At 41.1% G+C, this 21,806-nt stretch overlaps 1 protein-coding gene across 3 annotated transcripts in view; it reads right to left on the bottom strand.

Annotated features, from left to right (window-relative positions):
• Window positions 1-21,806, bottom strand: part of SH3RF2 (SH3 domain containing ring finger 2) — a 101,545-nt gene that overhangs the window by 60,674 nt on the left and 19,065 nt on the right. For all 3 annotated transcript variants that reach the window (XM_020806436.3, XM_020806444.3, XM_078385771.1), the window contains exon 3: window positions 4,631-4,900. In XM_020806436.3, the coding sequence (XP_020662095.3) occupies window positions 4,631-4,900 (270 nt within the window). The remainder of the gene's footprint in view (window positions 1-4,630; window positions 4,901-21,806) is intronic.

Raw genomic sequence — 21,806 nt, 5'->3', positions numbered from 1 at the left:
AGTGTCTAAATAATTTCAAAAGTTATAGAAATAGATAAAAAGCCATGGAGCAAGTAGACATTTTAAAAAGAGTTGAAGCAAACAACTCCAGAACAGTTCCCACAAAATATTAAGAAATCTAGATATCTTAAGCTAACTCTTACATACTGACAGAACATACACAGAGTATACATCAGGCAGCAGATGAGCATAGCAATCTACTTAGAGATATTAGACTATACTAGATAACTTCATTCTGATTTTTATACCTATCATTCTACTTTCTAAACAGTTTGAGGGGCTCCATTAGTCGGGTGTTGAATCACCTGGAATCTTCTCAAAGAGAGTAACTTATCTCCCCTTCCCTTCTCTTCAGTTGAGACTATTTCCTGCTGATTAGCTCTGTACCATGGCGTGAGCTGTTGCCTTTGAGATTCCTTTCTCCAGTGATAAGGAACAGATGGTAGGGCTCTCAGTTAATGGTCATTTTCCTCCCCCTCTCCTGCCCTTCTCATCTCAGGCAGGAACTATCAGGCCTGTGTTTTGAAAGAGCAATCAAAACTACGATCCACGACTTTTCAGTTTCTTGACAGTTACAAATCTATTTGCCTGTTGTTTTGAGTTAGAAATTTGCTATATAAAAAACATTTATACACTATTTAATGGATACCATGTCACCAGCTCAATTGGAGCCATGAGATTTGAATGAAATTGCAGGCTACATCCTTTAGTTATACATCTATTGTTCTTAGAGTACTTTATCTGGCATCATGCTGTAACTTGGCCCAGGGCACCAAAATCTAGAGATGTATCTATTGATGAATGTTAGGAAAATAAATTTCAAGGTTTCCCAGCCCTGTTCACTTTCCTTTCCTTTCCTTTTTTTTTTTTTTTTTGGCAACTCTAAACTGTTTCTTTTGATGGGGAGAGAAGATTCCCTTTCTCTCTTTTTTTTTCATAATGATTTCCCTCCCCTGGAAGGGAGCAGGTGACTTTGGTCTTCCATTCTTCCCTGCAGTGTAAGGGAGGGAAATTAGGCTGTAAAACCCCTTTAAACTGCCCAGGTCTGGACAATTCTTTTGTTTTGAATGAAGTGCCATGTCTCAGTAGGGAACAAGACTCATATGGATTCAGGAGTCAAACCAGAATGTAGGAGCATCAGCATGTTTAGTTTGCTGGGTTGAATTACGCTGTTTTAGTATCAATCATCTATACCACTGGTTCTTAACCTTGGGTTACTCAGGAGTTTTGGACTGCAATTCCCAGAAGCCTTCACCACCAACTGTGCTGGCTGGGGTTTCTGGGAGTTGCAGTTCAAAAACATCCGAGTAACAAAGGTTAAGAAGCACTGATCTATACAATAAACCTGCCAGAGCAGAAGTAGGTTCCTGTCCTAAATAGGAATCGAAGGAAAAAAATCACCTTGGGGTTTTAGCTAGTCCAAACCTGCTGAGCAGCACACCTGATAGATAAGTGGGTTGTTTCCTATATGATCTTGGAAGATAAACTATGCTAAGGCTGTCTTTTGCATAGTTAAAACAGTCAAACAGTGATATTTCTAAAGCTAAGAAGGCAGTTCAATTTTTCTCTGTGACTTTTATAAACCTCACTTTTCTTTCACATTAATGTGGAATAAAACAACAAGGTCACAAAGTCATTTTACTAGTTTAAAACATGGCACTTGTTGTTGAAAGATGGAAGCTTGAGTTCACTGTGAATTAGAGGGACAGAACGGCGCCCAGTTGTTCTTTAGACTTAGGAGATGGTAGTTTCTGGTCTCCATTGGGTTGTGAAATGTACTAAGTGGTCTTGTGTCAGCTCCTCTCCACTTCCCACGCAGGATTGCTGTGAAGTAAGGTGAGGAGGTGAATTATGTACTCTTGCTGAAGGAAAGGTTACATATAAAACTAACTGCTAGCCAAGTAAATAAATAAATCATAACATAATTCTCTGGTGGGTGAGAAAAAGCAATATTCAAACAATTACAATAGCATGTTAACCAGGGGGCTCTTATTTGGCTTCTGGTTTGCTGTGATGTTTACAGGGGCTCAAAATGTTAGTGTCAGCTCTGAAGCTTTTAGATTAAAAGGTTACAAAAAGAATTCCATAAAATTCATTTGTTAGCTAAATCATTAATCTTTTTTTTTAAATGGCAGGTACTGAATTAAAATAATCATCATTGCAAAAAATTGAGGCAATTAGGCAGGTACGATTGTATGACTGTTCTGTCGAGGGAAGACCATGGACTTCTTTAACGCAGAGGCTTTCCAATTAGGAGTCAAAGAGGGTTGGATTCCCCTATTCAAAACCTGCTAAGTTGACCTTACGTTGCAGCCACCGGTATGTTAATGTATTCCTCTCTCCTTGCTGAAATGGAGGCTGTTTGTTTGACGCAAACGTATAAATCCCAGCATTCTAATTGTGCTGTAAAAGTGGCAATGAGCGCTGTCTAGCACGACAAATAAACAGAATGAGTAACCACTGAGATAAAGCAAATGAAGGCAACCAAAAAAACAAAAAAAAAAGCACAGAAGGAACAAAACAAAACAAAGACAGATGGCACTGGGGAAAAAAAGACAATGTCAGCAACAACCAAAAGAAATGTTCCTTTTTCTCTGTCCCCTGTGTCACTATCAGTAAGGTGGATAGCTACTTTTAGAAGTGTGGAGACTGTTGAAATGAGCAGCAGCAGATGCCACATTGAAAACTGGCCCTCACAGCAGGTTCCTCCTCATCCCAGGCTGTGGTAACAACTGGCTGTTCGATAGCAGAACCAGCTTCCTGCAGCTCACCAGCATACCAGTTCTAATCTCAGTGCTGGGCAGAAACATTCTGTAAGTGCGACTCAGCCTCATCAGTCAGTTTGCATTATTACTGCTGTAAATCTGAAACATGACTCTTGCTCATTTTTACCCAATGAGCCGTTTACTCATCTTTGCTTCCTGATGCTGAAGGGTATCTGTGAGGTGAGAGGACCCCATGGCAGCCTTATTAAGTATCCTAAGCACGAGCAGTGGGATAAATGAAAAATATCCAGGGGGTAACATGCAGAGCATTTTAGAGGGTGAAATGGCTGCTTCTGCCTAGCTATTCTCTCCCTGGGCCAAACTGTACATTAGATATAAGCCATCATTACAGCCGAACTCACATTAGTAGTCTAGACACATAATTCAGACAGAGATGTGAGTCTGGGAAATCAGAGGTACATATCACCTATACGTCTTGCATTTCGCTTGCTTTGTTTTATGATTAGTTGTCAGGAGGTAAACATGAGCTTAATTTGCAAGTTGTATTGTTGTGGCACGTGTGTCTGTGAAAATTCCACAGTGGGAGGGAAAAGACCTGTTACTCTTCCTATCTGTATATCTGTGAAAATTCTCAGTCATCCAGGTGAGGTTATCTGGAAGTTGAGTCATGGCAACTAGACTTGTTTCTTATTAGGTTGAAATGTTTCGCTACTCATCCAAGTAGCTTCTGAACAAGCTACTTGGACGAGTAACGAAACATTTCAACCTAATAAGAAAGAACTCTTCCTATCTGCTTTGACATTCTCAAAGGACTGTTATAACACACATACCTATGTCTGTTGGAACAAAGAATAATAAAGTAACTTTATAAACATCAGGACCTGTTGTCAAGTTTTAGATGCTCAAGTTTAGGGCACAGTAACCTGAATCCGTTTGATCTAGTTCTGCTGGCATAGGACAAATGCCGTAACTTTTGGAGGCAAATTTCCCCAAGTTAGGAAATCAGCATAGACATTATCAGTTGCATAGTGAATTCTGTGATATGGAGGCTTTGTTAACTTGGGGTAATTTGCCTTTGAAAATTACATCAAGAGGATTTGGGCCACTATTATATATTATTCATTATTAATATAAAGGATGAATCAAACTGTGTTTGACTAAGAGCACAGGGGCTGGAACAGGGACAGGGACCATGAATCTTTTAATGCACACAAATGAATGGGAATTGGGATCCTCAGCCCCTTCAGTGTGCTTGGATGCTTTTCCCCCAACTCAGCAAATTAGAGGCAATGGCTGCACTACTTACATACTGTAGAGGAGAGATGGACCACAGATGGCCAGTGGGCTAAAAGTGCCCCATAGCCATCTTTGGTGCCTAAGACATCCCGACACCATGTCAGTGAAATTAGGCAGCACATTTCAAAAAAGCCCTTCCAAGCAAGCCCTTCCTGCTTGTTTTAAGGCCTTTTTCCAGTTTGCTGCTGAAAGTCAGTAACATGATTTGCTGTTCTTTTTTGGTAGCATGGTAGTGTGTTTCCATGCATGTGTGCTGCTGACAGTGGGTTCTAGGTGGAAGCAAAATTGGCCTTCAGACCTGTGACATTTGCTTGCCCCTGTTGTAGAGAGTATTGAAACAGCACTATTTAATATTATGAGCTGGCTTCCTGGTGCGTTGGCCACCCTCATTGCCTTATACTGTAGTAATCTAGACAGGAGTCACTATGGCTACTAGTGATTGAACAAGCAAGCATTTGCCACATGCTGTATTTCCCACTTTCACTTCACATGCTTTCACTAGAACACTGATGGCACATATTGGGGGGGGGAGTCACAGTTTGTTATCATCTGACTTGGGCGTAATTAATGGGAACCTCCATTTGTCAGGTGAAAAATGCCAAGCTTACCTTTTGAAATGGCAGGCAATCTGATTTTTCATTTGCCTTTCTGGACTTCAGATTAAAGTTATAAAGTGCTCTGCACAGGGGCAGGGGCTGTGGCAACTGTTTGATCACTTGCACAGAGTTGATTGGGAAAACTCCGCTGACCCTGTTGATCTCTCCCAGGTACCAGTCTTCATCCAGCTGACGATGTAAGATGATGATGTCTCCTTTGTTGAACTTCAGTTCTCCAGGGTTCTGTCCTCGGTAGCTGTACAAGGCTTTGGCTCGGGGAACCTTCGATTAATGGAACAGAGAAGCGTGTTGGTTTATGATCTGCTGACACAGAGTTGAACCATGTGTGCATTGGGCCACTTTCGGCTGAGTTCACGACATGACTAGCATCACGAAAGCCAAAACAATTTCCTGGTGTCTTTAAACATGGCAAGAACTGAGATGAAAATTCTCAGTTTATATCAGTGTTTAAAGCAACGGCTCATGGTAAGTAACTTACAGCCTTTTCTGGTGGAACTGAAATTTCTTTTCTGAGTTTACTTTAATAATAACAATATTGCTTTGTTTGGATATCTGCTGTTTAGCTCAAAATATTCCTTTTGCTTTACTATCAGAATTAGACATGGATTTTCTTTTAAACTACAACTATCAGTCTCATGAATGCATAGGATTAACCAAACAATGGGTTAAACTATACTATATATATTTAGAAGTGGAGATTCCTTAAGTCATAGCAGGCACTTCCCCTCCCTCCAAATTTGCTTCCTTGGCTTTGTAAATGGTCCCTGGGAGAAAAACACTGGATTTGTTTGGTCAGGGATGAACCTCTGTTGATTCACTATCACCTTTTAATGACATCTGATCTGCGTGGTGTGCTTTAGCCACTGTCACATCTTTGTCACTGAACACGGTAACTGAAATCTAAGGCACCCAATTCATTTCATTGGGGACAATGCACAATTCTTGTTTCTGGCAGATTCTGTGACTGATAATCAATGCAGGTTGCTCCATACTTCCCTTGCCACTGTGCCTCCTGGCTCCCCCCCCCCCCCCATTTGCTGTGCTGTAAACACAGTTGTCTGCTTGATGCCTTCACACTTTGCTTTCTCTTCCACTGAAGTGAATGAGGTAGCTCTTGGGATGGGAAGGGGAATGTCAGGATGGGAATTCATTCCTTCTTGTTTGTAAGGGGTATAGGAAAGGAGCAACATCATATGAATGCTCAGATCCACCACACAGGATTGACATGGCCACTTACACTACACCAAAATAGAAGAAAAACACCACTGAAAAAGCCACAATTTACATTATATTTGCACAGAAAATATATCCATAGATACACATTTGGGAATAATTCATATAACAGAAATAGCAATAGCAATACATCTTTGCATAGTGGGGCAAGATTGTGGCCAGGTGACCTATATCAATGAGCTGTCGAGGTAGAAGCTGTTGATGGACAGCATCAAAGCCCTGTTTAGTTTTTCTGTGTGTATTTGGGCAAACAATGCATTATAGATGACCCATAATTAGAGCTGAAACTACCTAAATCGTCAAGACCTTTTATGTCTGAGAAACCAGACTTACAAACAAAGAATGTACCTATGGACCTAAAGACCAGTTGCAAAACAAAGCAAGCTAACTTTCAAATTATGTGAGGTGAGAAATGCTCCTGCCATGATAGTCATACACAGTCAGCACTTAAGGAATTCCCTCTTCTACTAAGGTATTTTGCATCCTTAGTCTTTCAATCTACCTTGGACTGGATTGCTCTTCATATTGAGAATACTGCAGAATGTTGTTCTGTGGCAGCCTTCCAAATAGAGAATTTATCTGCCAGATAAATGTGCCACTGGATTCAGGAATTTACATTACAGACAACCTATGACTAGAAGAGGAAAATCCTTAACTACTGCAAGCATCTATTACATCAGACATTTATCTGCTCTTTTTGCTGATTGGTCTTCGGGATTTAAGCATGGGGTTCCTCTAAAGTCTGAGTTCATAAATCCCTAAAGACTGCTCTATTCTGGATAATGTTGCCTGTCTCTAATGTCTATTTCTAGGCTGGCAGGAGATGAGATTTCTTCTTTATGTCTAGGTTACATTAGCACAGGGATGGGTCAGGATGTCTTGATAATTTTTTAAGGAAACATGGATTTGATATTCTGTATTCCAGTTCATTTACGTATCAGGCAACCACTGTGTGCTTCATATGGTATAAGGACATTGTTGTTATTCACTATTAAAAGAGAATGTGAATAATTTAATCACAGAAACCTGGAGACTTGAAGGATCACCACTTTGGTGCTGGGGGAAAGGTGAGAACAATATTTTTGCCTTTCCACATAACAAAATGAGTGCCAGATGACAATCTCCACTTAACTGAACTGAATCCTATTTTATCCAGTCCAGAACTTCCAATTTAATCTCAGATAGACCAAGCCACTTAGCCTGCTGGAGCAAAACCTCAAGAGTCTTCAACTGGGTTCACTCTTCCCATCGCAATGACAGTTGAGAGCAGCCGCCAAAGGCGCATAGCGAAGATAAGGAGATAAGAACTGTTCCCAATGACACGGTGGCTGTAAGCGGGAGGCCTCCCTCGGCTCTTTGAGCCAGGAGTACAAGGAGCTGCATCCACTCAGAAAATAAGGTTGCTAATGCCCAGAAGTCGCTGAGTGATATAAACAGATGGAAACACTGGGCAGCCTGCATGGCCTTCTGGTGTTCCTCATGAAAATAAATGGGCACACACTGCAGCTCAATTTATGTAGCGTAATGGCACACTCTAAATGTAATCTATGTGATATATTTGCAGAAACAGAAGCAAGCTATGAAGTTGGAAAAACAGTAGGAAAGGTAACGCTGTCCACCATGGCTCTGAAAAGGATGCACCATATTCTGGCTATGAAACTTTTTTTTTCTTAACTCTAGGTTGTGGAGCAAGTGGCTCTCCATATGTTTCAGGACATCTCACCCCTGACCTTTGGCCACTCTGGCCAGGGATGGTGAGACTTGGAGTTCAACAATATTTGGTGTGCACTGTTTAAAGAGGGGGTAAGAAAGAATCCTTGCCCCACCTTAGAATGATAGCTTCTCTCAGGTTCTGCCAGGAACGCTTCTCAGAAGGGATGGCTTTCCCTCCCCTGGAAAGGCAGACTGTCTCACAGCTCACAGAAGAAACGTGCTTATTTGCCCTGTGGCTGTAAGTCAAGGGTGGGAAACGTCTTTGAACCTGCGGGTGAGACTCCATTTCACAAAGTTCTCAGTGTTTCACATTCCAGGGGTGAGCAGGACCAAAAACCATGGGTGGCTTCCCTGCAGATACCTCCCCACCAAATCTGAGAGTGAGATGACCGCCTACTTGATCCGTGACTTAAAATACCAACATACTGTGGCTTTTACTGCCAGTACCAAAACCTTCTGATCGAACTTGTACTGTTAAATGCTGCAGTTTTCACATTTTGCCATTCTGCTAAACATTTTCACATGCCTGGGCACACAACCAATTATGCAACCTGGGCATGTGCAAACTGAAAAATGAGGTCCTTTATTTGCCCCAGTAGGCAAAAGGTGTAGCCAGAGATGATCTGAGGCTATCCATGAGTGTAATTAATTTGAAGATTTATTTAAATCCCAGCAGATGAACAGGGAGTAAGATCCATGAAAGGAGGACATGATATAAAAGAAATCAAAAGGAAACCAATGAATTTCTAACACAGTACTGTACAATACAATCATGAAATGAAAAGTGTAGCTCAGAACATTAACGTCTCAAATGAAATTATAGTTATGTGAAACCAGTCATAGTTAGCCCTTTACAAAATGCCCCATATTTACCTCTAATCTTCCACCAGACCTCTAGTTAAAGTTCACTATGTTCACAGCAACACATAGCTGGCAAAACCATGCAACGCTTTTTGAGTGATTTTTCAGTTTATGCTGCATGAGACCCACAAGATTTTAGGACATTTGTTTCAGTTGTTTAGAATGGGAAAGAACTATAAAGAAACTAATAATGAATAACTGTGCACTATCAACTCGATTCTCAATTTATGGTGGCCCTTTCCAAGGTGTTCTAGGTACAGAGTATTCAGAACTGGCTTGTTTTGCTTTGCTTTGCTTTGCTTTGCTTCTTAGGAAGCTTCAAATAGTGGGGTTAAGAAGAAAGGCTTGTTGCCCTCTGAGACCACCTGAAAGAGGTGTCAGGTTCATCCCCAGGACTTGAGATTATCTTCTGTGCTCTATCCAGCATGGTGGTAGTAGATAGAGTGGCAGACTAGAACTCAGGAGTCCTGGATTCTGAACCCAGCTTGGTCCGGGAAACTAACTGTGTGGGTGGTGCTGGTAAAACCACTTCTAAAATATCTCCCTTACCTTGAAAAGGGTCAATGTAAGTTGGTTCCAACTTGACAGCAGATAATACACACACACACACACACACCAACCTGCTTGCTATCAGGGTTCAAGGTCTTTAACAACCCAAATCAGATCTGAAAGGAAATGGGTGGAAGACATAGAAAAGGCTGCAACATGACAAACTGTCATGCTTCTGAACCAGAGTCTCATGGGCTGGCTGGCAATGGATGAACATCCTCCTCTGGTCTGTTTTGGCCCACAGGGGAAAGGACTGAGGGACCTTTGTTCCAAGAAATGAGAAGTACCATCCCTGAATCAGAGGTTGAGGGAAGGCTACTCCCTAATCCAATAGGGCACCAACTGTTGAACACATGGGCAAGGCTGGCAAAATCCTGAAGGAGTGTTTTACCCATACAGACTCACTAGGAGTAAGCTTCCTTAAGAACAAGGCCTTCCTTCTGAGGCAGGCCTCTGCCAAAATGACTCTGGGAGTCTGGTGTTTACGTTTCAATCAGGAGGCAAGGAAAGATGGTGGAAACATACCACATAGCGGCTCTAGCACTTTTTAGTTCTTTCTCTCTCTCTCCCCCCCCCCCCGGCTCTAGCTCCTTTAGACTTCTATCATGCTTGACCTTGTCTTGCAAATTTGCTTTTGGATCAGCTCTGCCTAGGAAACATGTTCTCTGGCTGTACCCTGGTCTGCCAGACCTTGGTTTGCCCTGTTTTCAGATTTCCCTAAACCTCGAATGCCAGTTCTCTGGCTTGGACCTTGGACTGCCTCAAATGTAGGCTCTAGACTTTGCCCCAATGATTCAACCCACCTGAAACAGGGCCTTTACTAGTAATCATGCCATCTGGATGCTATGTAAATTGTGAGCAAACAGAAGGAGTAGAATTTCAGAAAATCCATCAAAGCAGCCCAGTCCTGCAGACACCTTATATTGCTTGGCTGTATTTCCCATCACTTTTCAGCATTGCCTACACTGTTGAGAGCTGGTGGGAACCAACGTGAGGTGGCATTTCCAGAAAAAATAGAACAGGAAAATTTTCCAGGAACAAATCAAGTGCTCTGAATAATGTTATAATTCAGCATGTTTGGTTTAAAGGTTATATTCAAACACATTCAAGGCTCTGTAGATATTATTGTATTGGACTATTTGCAACAAAGTAAAGAGAATGGGATAATACAGTGTTTCCCTAATATTTGACAAAAAAACAACAACAACAAGACCTGAAAGAACACTTTTTAAAGGATATATATCTAATGAGGGCTGTACCTGACATGCCTTATAGTTACCAACAGTTAAACTTTCTCGAGCTGTGGCATAACTGTAGTACCCTCAGTTTCATTTACTCTCTGTTATATGTTTCCATTCCATTTCAAGCAGAGAACAATCTGACTCAATGTAATCAGTTGAACATTCTATTTCACTAAAGAAAGGATGTGAGCCTGAAATATGGCCCACTAACCACATTTTGTCCTGTCTGCTGGTATTTGTGACTGATTTAGAAGCAAGAGGTTTTGTGGAATCGAAACAAGCCTAGCAGTGTGTTCATCTTATACACCACATATAAATCTGGTCCAGATCCAGTCAGAACATTGTACACAGGAAGAGGTTGTCATATATTATTTTTCAGTTCTCCAGTGTGCAGTTGAGCACTAAGGTTTTTCACTGTTTATTCATATCTTATATTTAAATGGCCTAATAGGATTGATTGCAGTATAACAGCTCAGACAACTATGGATAAATGTAGATGTATCAATAGATATATAAGGTGTGGAAAATATTCCATTCCCCATCTCTGGTGAGAACTGTAGTAAGTCCATCAAGGACACAAGATACCCTACCCCCATTCTAATGGTTTTTGATATCTTGGGGTGCATAGGCTTTCTCCTAATCCTTTGACTACAAGCATTGACGATCTCAATCCAAAGCAGCCAAGGTAAGCAGCAAGGTCAAGGTGCACAGCCTTCTTGTTTGACAAGTGGCTAATTCTGGTAAAGAATCTAGAGGTACAATGGGCTGCCCCTGCTTGCCTTGCTCCCCAAAGAGGTCTGCAACACTGTCCTCACTTGTGGAGTAAGATACAAAGCTCGCAGTATACCTACATGCCTTGAAAAGCAATTTGGAGCCCAGAAGTGGCACATACTAAATATATAGTCTGTTTCACACATGCCAAACTTCCCACATTCTCTCCAGATTGATATTAATTGTTGATGCCAACGACAGCAGATGCAGATGCCTTGGGCTTTTTATAGCTTAAGTTTAATTTCCAAAGCCCCCAAGTTCAACCTTCAACTTTTTTATACTTTGCAACTTGAGGGAACAAATCTTATTTTTGGTATACAGTGGTTGGCAGGGAAGCTTCATTTTATGCAGCATCATGAAATCTAAAACAATGCTTGAAAATATGGGGAGGTGAGTCATGCTGCTCACCTTCTGTGTGTTGAAAACTGTGTGGCTATCGCTATTCAAGAACCACAGAAGTATGCAGAGAAAAAAAGAGTGCTTGACAATAAAGGACAGCAAGGAGGAACTGAGCATTTAATCTAATTCAAATAATAATAATGTACTGTCAAGTCAGTTCTGACTTATGGCAATCCTTTTCAGGGTTTTCCAAGCAGAGACTACTTAGAAGTGATTTACCATTCCATCTGGGGGTTCCCTGGGATTGTGCAGCTTGGCCAAGGTCCCACAGGCTGGCTTTGCTTGTAGGAAGCACAATGAGGAATCAAACACCCAACCTCTGATTCTGCAGCCAGAGACCTAAACCACTAAGCTATCCAGCCAGCTCAATCTGATTCTATACCTTACTAAATGTACTTATATTGATCACAATTTATGGCTTGTCTGGACAGAGAATTTAGTCTTGCAAAAGTCTGGCATTGATTTTTTTTCCCCAATATAAACCTGCACCATTCATACAATCTATGCCTTTTTGTGTTTACTTCAGTACTGTATGTATGTGTGTGTGTGAGAGAGAGTGACCTTCCATGCCTTTTTATCCCTTCTTTCATTATGGTGTGTTTTTAACCATGTTTTATTCTGGGACTATCACTCTTCCCTTTGAAGTTGATGTTTGAGGTTAGGATTCCCATTTCAGAAGCTTCAATTAGAGTGTCAATGTGTGCATGCATTCTTTCTCTCTCTCTCTTCTCACTCACTCACTCCACTCCACTCATACAAACACACACAACACACAACACAACACAACACAACACAACACAACACAACACAACACAACACAACACAACACAACACAACACACACACACACACACACACACACACACACACACACACACACACAGACAGGGGGCGGGGAGAACTCCAGAAGGGAAGAGGCTATATCAAGTACCTTTAAAGGATTTCTGAGCAGTGACTTTCAAAAGAGCAGATTAGGTATGAATGCTGATGAAGGCTGTGCTCCTTCATGAGCATGACATTCTTGCTGGTAAGCTTGTTCCATGTATACTCAAATTTTGAAGAAAGGCACTTTTAGTCTTTTGAAGGCCTTTTTGTGGGATCAATATTTCACCCACTGCAGCCTGGATTACTTCCATATTTAAAAAAAACACACAAACAGGTGGGGCCAGCCATTCTCCTTTAGGAAAAGCAAGACTGGTATTTTCAATTTATTTGCTCTGTTTTAAAACTAGGGATGTTTAAAGTTTGCTTGTATCCGCAGAGAGGCAAACAGTGTTACTTTTAAAACATCATAACTTGAAAACCCTTCTTCCCAAATGTCCCCAAATTTGGTAAACAGCAAGAGGAGACAGTCTGCTATGTCCATGCCAATGTCAGTGCTGATCCAAAGTCCAGTTTTAAATCAATCAATGTTTACTTGGCATACCCCCATTTTTTAAATTGCCTTGTAAAATGCTGATTTGCTCTACGAGCAAAATAACATCACTGCACTATTATCCAGTGATAATGAACAAGGAATATACAATAGGCATAGTATTTGTCAAGTTGGCTTTGTGGCAAATTCCCTGAGATATTACCGTGATCATAGAAACATATAATCGAAGAATAATGGAATTATAAAGATCCTGGAAGGCCATCAAAGTGAACCTCCTACACAATGCAGGAATCCAAATAATAGAATCATGAAGTTGGAAGGGGACTATAAGGCCATCGAGTCCAACCCCCTGTTCAAACCAAATCAAAGTATATCAGACATATAGTTGTTTAATTTTCTATTGAATGTCTCCAGTGTTGCAGTGCTCACTACTAGAGATGGGGATGAACCGCCAAAATACTGATTCATCATGGTTGTCTAAACACACACCCCAAGCTCCCAGTTCTTTCAGTATTTCCTCATAGGGCTTTGTTTCCACTTCCCTGATCATCTTTGTTGCTTTCCTCTGAACTTTTTCCAGTTTGCCAGCATCCTTCTTAAAGTATGGTAACCAGAATTGTACTTTTGGCTCATATTCAGCAGCAGTTTCAAGATCCTTCTCACTCACAATATTACTGGGCCAAGCATTCCCCATCTTGTAACTATGCATTTATTTTCCCTCCCCCCCAGGTGTAGAACTTTGCACATATCCCTGTTAAATTTCATTCTGATGTTTTCAGCCTGCTTTTAACCTGCTCCAGAATTTTCCCTGGGATTGATGCCAGGCTTACAGGTCTATAGTTCTCCTGTTATTGCCGTCTTCAAAAGGAGTTATTCTCCAATCATCCTCTACTTCACCCATCTACTGTGATTTCAAGAAAATAATAGACAGTGGTTCTGAGAGTTTTTCAGCCAGTTCCTTCAATAACCTTGGATGTAGTTCATCCTACCCTGGAGATCTGAACTTGTTCAAAGTTAAAAGGTATTCCCTGACTATTTGTTTCTCAGTCTCAAGCTATGCATATGATGACAGCTCATCTGTGATGGGTTTTAGCTTTTTTTCCCCACTGGCTCAAAGCATAGTGCAGTGGCTACCAGATGCGTGCCAGCAAATAAATAGTCAACATGCCCTGCACTGAGAGGCACAGAGCAGCCAGATATTGGATGTGTTCATGAATACACAACCAACTTACCACTTCTGCAGTGTCTAGTAGACACCATGCTGGAATTTCATTCTTCTCAACATTATCAGGTTGGTTTGGCTACTGTTTTGTCTTTTATTGGTTGATTTCTTTTTTTTAAAAAAAGCAAACAAGCACATCAGCCCAGTTCCCTTTCATTCACATGTGTATGTTTGCGTTTAACACTAGAGGCTTCTTGCTTAAAGTAACAGTGACAAATAGACTTGTACAGGGCCTTTCCATTTTTAATTAAGCTATTTGCTTACAAATTTTGGTGGCAAACCACAATAACATTTTTTTTTAAAAAAAGCAACAATTTTACTGAGGGACACTAGGAAGCAGTGGGAGCTTAAAAGGGGGGGGGGGGGGTGAGGCCACAATGTGTACACCTGAGGTTTAAACGGACTTTAATTTTACAGCCACTCCTAATATTTCTTAATAGATAAGCAAGAATAGAAATCATCTGTGGAAATCAGAGGTAGGGAAAAAATATCCTTTTTAGGACAGCTCTCATCATGCCCCCTTGGGATGCTTTCCCCATCTTTGGCAAGGAGTGAATACAGCTGAAAGCAAAAAAGGCATTTTTTTTCAAGTCAGGAAGGCATCCTCTGTGCTTCACTTCACTTGGATGGATGGCAGGTGAACCTGAACTAATGCCCTTTGGGCCACTCCGACACAGTCCTCTGCTCAGGCATAAACATGTTAGGCAAGGCCACATGGGATGTGCAGCAAACTGCAGCCACTCCATCCCCCAATCCACCCAAGAGCCAGCCAGTATCCTCTGGCCACTCAGCACATTCAGTCCTCACCAGGCCATTTGAGGGGTCCCCTTTTACACACACCCCCACAAAGAATGTTGGTATTTCTGCAAACCTGGGATTTTCCTCAAGAAAACTGGGGCCTCCCTCTTTCGCAGGGATGAGCAAAATGTGTCTCAGAGGCTGGATGCAGCCCCACCGAAGCTCTTTTTATGGCCCTCCTGTCCCTTGCTCAGAAATGCTTTCCTGAGCAAAGGCTGTGCCAGGAAGCCTCCAGAAGTGGCCGGTCACATTACAAAAGTTCTTTCTTTCGATTATTCTGTCATCCAGAATTAAGTGCATGCTGAAATACCACTGCATCTATAACAAACACAGCAATCAAATACTAGTAGAATGCTTCACATAAATGGTAGAAATGTAAGTAAAAATTAGTGACTGCCTAAAGACAATCCGGCAATTTCATCTTGCATACATTAGCACATAATGCTCAATATGTTCGTGGTAGAATAGCAAATTTACTGTTAGATTGTGTTTATAGTGATGTACAGAAAAAGCCTGAGTTGCTATCCAAGTGCGGAAAGAAAAAGCTTTTGCTAGCTTATACTTTTTGCCATCCCCCACCTGAGGTTTTAATCAGAATTTAGCTTTGACGTATTCACAAGTGATTCACATGATTATTTATTTATTTAAAATATTTTTATCCAACCTTTCTTCTTAAAAAGAACCCAAGGCAGCTTACATCGTTAAAAAGACAATATGCAGAAGCTAAAAACAGTAGGGATACAAGTATTAAGAATTAAACAAGTATCACACTAAAAACAGTAACAAAGTCAATAGTACTAAAACACATTTAAAACATGAGAGCACAACGATTCATTTAAAAATTCCTCTCAGCCGACCTAGGGAAAGCTTGCCAAAACAAAAAGGGTTTTGCCTGCACTGCATAAACACACTCTTAACATGCAGTGTTTCTGTTTGGGCCAAACCTCCCCTACAAACACTTCACTTCCCACTGTTTTAATAGAATAACCACCATGCAGAACTGTCCCCCTCCCTAATTTTAAACATGTACTTGTTTTGATTTAGGAATGAGAAGAGCTCATTGCCTCCCCGAGAGCCATGTCTGCCCAGTGTTGTTGGTGGTAGCTGTGGGCCACACTCATAGGCATAGATGTGTCCCTGTGTCTACACGCCTGGGTCTACATGGATACACATAAATGCACTCATTGCAGCATTGAGGGAGGAGCCATTTAAAACCGCCCATCAGCTGGGCTATTCCTACCACTTCAGAAGCTGCCTAGGGAGTAGCCGAAGGCCAAAGGCTGCATGTGCCCCCAGGGCCTGGAGACTACGTGTATCCTTGGAAAGTGTAAAAAAAAATCTTCCCCTCAGACCTACGCTTGATGTTTCCCATAAATTCTTGCCTCCGCTTTCTGTTGTTTTCATTGGCACAGTCCTTCCATTTCACGCTAGATAACTGGCGATGCAGCTCTTGTTTACAAAGTGATGGAAAAGTTATGTGGCAGAATCTGAGGAGCGGAATGACTTGAGGCAAAAGAAAGTGATGGGCTCTGGGAAGATCCCAGGAAGCCTAAATTCAATTTCCCTTGCCAGTACACTGACACCTCATCCTCTCCAACACTGATTAGAATTTTGCAATTCATTGCTGCCTTGTGTGTAACAAAACTGTCACCGTACCCTATTCAGAAGAAAAGTGGCTTTGTGACAGGGTAAACAGCAGCAAAGGGAGGCAGTATTATAACCCCTTCCCCACCAGCCTACTTTTTGATTGCAACACATCATCCTCAAGCTGATTTTCTCCCTCTCCAGCCCCACCCCAGATCTGAGACCTGGGAAACAGATTTATGCAGATAAACGGCTGTGCATATAGAATATAGTGAGAAAAGGGTTAAGCACTTCTCATTAAATCATCTTCATTAACATCACCAAATGTTTCATCATAAACCAGTTGTGTTTCTTTGAATTTAAATTCCCCCTCCTAAAGCTCCTGTTTCTTAGAGCAGCTGGCAGAGTTTAGCTGTATGCAATTATGTATAACATGCAAAGCAGCCTTTAAAAATCTGCTTCTTACCAGGTGTCTTGGACTACAACTCCCATTGCCATGTTGGCTGGGGATGATAGGGGATATAGTACAACACATTTGGAGGACACAGCTTTTGGTAAGGTTAATGGTAGCAGAAAGGACCACTCTGATTCATAACAAAGAGTTCTAGTAAAACGTTTTTAACCAGCAGTACACACTGGCATGTGCTGTGTAAATTCCTCATTTGGCATTCCTGTGTTATCTATGAGGGTCTGTGTGAGTGAACGCCCAGTAAGAGGGCAGCTGTGATCATGGAACTGGTTTCTTGACAAAGACAGGGTGCATTTCCTTATAAAACCTGGCAGATCAAAAAGAGGATTCAGCATAGAAGACAGTTCCATTAGGAATAGCTAATGATATCTTGAGGGGAGATCATTCTCTATGTTTTGTTTGTAGAAAGGGGGCATAATTAAGGAAAGATATGATCGTGGTTTATAAAAATTGTGAATGCTTTGGGGGAAAAAGTTCTCCCCTTCTTCTCTTATGAGAACTTGGGGAGTCATTAAAAACAGGGAGATGACTCTTTCAGCTGGCAAGGGTTGTGGGTCGCCAGTGGCAATTTACTGGCTGTTTCTCCTGGGCTGTTCTCTTCTGCTGTTGTGCATGCCCCCCCAAATGATAAAAATGAGGCTGTCCTACTTTGGGCTCATCATGGGCAAGAGTCACTGGAAAGGACAATACTGCTGGGAAAGATTGAACGCAGCAAGGAAAGAGGAAGACCAAATATAAGATGGATTAACTCCTTAAAGGAAGCCACAAACTTGAGTTTGCAAGTCCTGAGCAGGAAAGCTGAGGGCAGGACATTTTAGAGTTTCCATAAGTCAGAGTGACTTCATGTCATGTAACAACAAATCTTGCAAGTTAGCTTACTTTGTTTCATGATTGGTCATTGAGAAGTAAACATGGACCATATTTAATTGATCAGGTATAGAGGAATGCTATTCAAATCCTTATATGTTCTGAGCTTCTATTTGTGAAACTGCTTGACTTGACCCTATTTTACTGAACATGTTGTGTTACAGGCCTCTCTGACTTTCATGTACCCTAGTGACTCTCTGAGGCTTTCTGCTTGTAAAACATTCTAATTTGGGTGCAAAGTCTCTCCTCTAATGGCAGGGGAAGAACTATAGGTATTAATCACATAGACTTGTTCTCTAGTGCGGCTTCCTTTATTTTGCAAGTGTCACTGCCATTGTTTCACATTAAGCAGTTCTTTTTTCTCTGCCCTGCCGTTTTCTTTCTACTTGAGATATTTTTGCATGATTTCTCCTCCTCCCCTGCATTTGCTTTTCCCTTGATTCTCCTCTCTGACACAGAGACTCAGCTCTTTGGCACTTCTTTGGACCTCTTCCAAAGAAAGATGTGGGAGCTCTCCAATTGACAAGGTGCTCATGTTTTTAGAGACATTCTGTCAGGCCATTCTGCGGTGCAACCTGGGACTTCCCACTGAGTAAGCACTCAGAATGGAGGAACGTCCCATCTTAGTTCCCCAGAGGTAAATGTTTTATGCGTACGGAATCTAGGAAAAATTGCAAGAGGTGAACAAGTGTTTTGATCTACTGATGCTTTGTCACTGTCCTAGAGGCAAAACCTTTTCTTGAGAAGAACACACCTGTGATACTGCAGACCAGATCAAAATCAGTTGCTAAGTATGTATCGATTCTTATGGTGCAACACTAAGATCTGTGGCAATGCAAATAATAACTGCTAATTATAATACAACCTTCAGCAGCCTTATGCTGAACTATGCAATTCGTTACAAAAAGAAAAGAAAGAAACTTCATCCTGAGGAAACACAAGAAGGGCTGTGCTGCATGGAAAGTATATTTTGTTTTATACCTGCTTATATACAAATACATCAGGAAGGAGGTATATGTTTGTATCTCATTTTTCCCTCAGATGAGGGGACACACTGAGCTACAGAAGTGCCACAAAATAATCCCCCACATTTACTAATCAACTAAATTCCTCCAAATATTTTAGCTCCAAATATTTTAGCCCCAAACAATTGATCTGATCCAACATGGCCATTGGATAAGGAGCCATGGGCGCTGTAGTCCATAACATCTGGAGCATCAAAAGTTTCCCACTGCTGCACTGGGCACTCAAAGTCTTCCATGAAAGTTGGGGCAAACTTAGAAGCCTAATAGTGTCTCCCATTAATCTCAATGAATCTTTGGTTGACTGCTTCAATTGTTCTGTTTTTACTGTATTTTTCCGTGTATAAGACTATACTTTTGTCTAAAATCTTTAGACTAAAAATTGAGGGTCATCTTATACACGGATGTAAGCTGAGGAGAGAACAAAAACAAGTGGAGGGGAAAGCAGGGATCAAAGCGATCCTGATTTTATCCCTTTTCCCCTACACTTGCTAAGCCCCACTTAGATTTCTTAATTTTGGATTAGAAAAGAGGGGGTGTCTTATACATGGGGGTGTCTTATACACAGAAAATTTGATAGTTTTTTGGGGGGAGAGAAAGGGTGTAATTCATAACAGTTTTCTCTGAACAACCACACCGATCACAAACAAGGGCACCTGTGGCTTTGCAAACAACAAACAATTCTCAAGTTCAAAAAAGTGACATTTGTGGTGACTGTTATGCTACTGAGGCAGTGCAGGCAGATGGGCACCTATGGCATACTTTTGTGCAGTCCCAGTAACACAATTTATTGACTATGGGAATAAATGCCAATGTCAATAAGTATCTTGTCCTGCTAGGGCAAATTCACTCCTGATTAAATTCCTACAACATAGCAGTGGGAATACATGAAGGTTTAGAGGCAATCTTTGAGAAAGATTCTCAAACTTCATGATGGTATTATTTGTGCATTCATGTATAAGGAAGTCCAAGTCAATAAAGAATGCCTGAGCATATGTGGTTTTCCCCTGATGTTCTTCACTGACACTGATAACTGCTGACCTGCTTTGGAATTGAGCTAAGCAGAGTTCAGTTACTGACAGACAGGGAGAAAAAGCAAATGTTTTAATGCTTGTTTCAGTCTCACTGATAGCCAGTGCAGAACTAATTATGTAGGTCTCCTTTCAAACCAAGTTGATAGACCCAGTTGTGCAGTGGCTTTTCTCAGGGATTTTGTTTTTTTGCACATTCATCACTTCCCTAAGTGGAACAATTAGGGGGGTGTGTGTCATTTTTTATAAGACTTTTTGTGTGTTTTGGGCTGAGAAAAGCCTGCAATCTATATAGAGGCAAAAGGTCTGCCCCTTTCTTTACCCGCCTTCCAACTCCATCAACTTAGCTTTTTGATATATTTCAGCAGCTTGGGAATGGTTGCCTTCCACTTGTTTAGCAAGTGCTAGACTGTAAACAAACAAACAAACAAAAACCAATGGCACGAAGGGGCCATTTTACACAGAAGAAGGGATCCGAGTTCCATCTTGCTTATGGAAATGTCCCTCAAGGGGCCATTTCACTTGTCCCTCAGGGAAATAATTAAGCTTTGGCAAGAGCAAGATTTTACTATCTTTTACTATGTACATCACCTTGAAAGCTTTGGCTCATATGAGATAAATAAATGAATAAATACAATATACAGGTAAAGCCTCCTCAAAGCCTTACCTGTATCTCAGTAAAGACCTAGAAGATCATTGCTAATGATCTGGCATTATGGGATGCTGCTCGAAACAGGTGGTAGTCACATACGTGTCTCCCTGTCTGTCAGTAACTAAAAAGAAGTTCTTATGCCATACTCTCCATGTGTATGCTTGATTATCACCATGTATGTCAGTTGGGTTGTGTCACATGGAATTTTATGTGATCAGGAACAGAAACAAAATTTCACAATCATTCAAAATGTGCCGGAAAGTCAAATTTAAATCTCACAACAGCATTTTAAGTTCAAAAAAGTTCAGGCTCCTATTCCACTTATGTGGGAGCAAGTCCCCATTTAATGGAAAGGAACATATTTATGAAGAGACCACTATAGGATTACACTGTAGCATTTGTGATTATGCAGGTACCTGCATGTGTCAAACATGGGCTATATAAGCTGTCCACTGACCAGTATGAAATAAGAATGCATGCTGTCTATTAAACACTTAACAAGTATAAATACGGCCACCTGTGATTTTATATCTACATGTCATTTATCAAATACAGTGGTGCCCTGCTTAACGAGCGATTCGTTTAACGACAAATCCGCATAGCGATTGAGTTTTTGCGATCGCAAAAGCGACCACATAACGATGTTTTAAATGGGAAAACATTGCTTTGCGATGATCGGTAAGCTGTTTCGCTTACCAATTATCGCATAACGATGTTTTAAGAACAGCTGATTGGTGGTTCCAAAATGGCCGCCAGGTGAAGAAAATGGTCGCCCGCTGTGTTTTCACACCCTTTCCTCACCTACCGGCCAGCGAAAATGGTGGCCACATGGAGGATTTCTGCATAATGGTGAGTTTTGTGCCCATAGGAACACATTAAACGTGTTTTAATGCGTTCCTATGGGCTTTTTTGCCCCGCATAGCGACGAATCCACATAGTGACAATTTTTTCGGAACAGATTATCGTCGCTATGTGGGGCACCACTATTCTGTGAAATAATGCCAAATACAATTAAGTTTCAACTGCCTGACACTGTGAATTGCTAACACCATTGCATGTCAACTGTGAAATACTGCCAAATGCTGAGGAAATGTTATTGCATGTCTGCCATCAGACACTGCTACACATCCACTGCCTAATCTCAGAAAATGAAATAAATGTCAAACACTGAGATCCAAGCATCAACTGGATTATGAATGCTATTACTAAATATTTGGTAAACAGTTAAATTATTGAGATAATATCTAGTAAATATTTGGACCTAAATTATTTTCAGGACTGCTTGTGATATTTTTCAGGCTTGATGCTTTCCAGGGAAAACAAAAATAGAGTTCTCTTCTCACTAAGTCATCCAGTCAAGATCCAATATCCTTAAATTTCC

The sequence above is a fragment of the Pogona vitticeps genome, chromosome 2, assembly GCF_051106095.1.
Source record: "Pogona vitticeps strain Pit_001003342236 chromosome 2, PviZW2.1, whole genome shotgun sequence".
Taxonomy (NCBI): Eukaryota; Metazoa; Chordata; class Lepidosauria; order Squamata; family Agamidae; genus Pogona; species Pogona vitticeps.
Note: the sequence above shows the minus strand (reverse complement) of the source record. Positions and strands in the feature narration are given on the sequence as shown.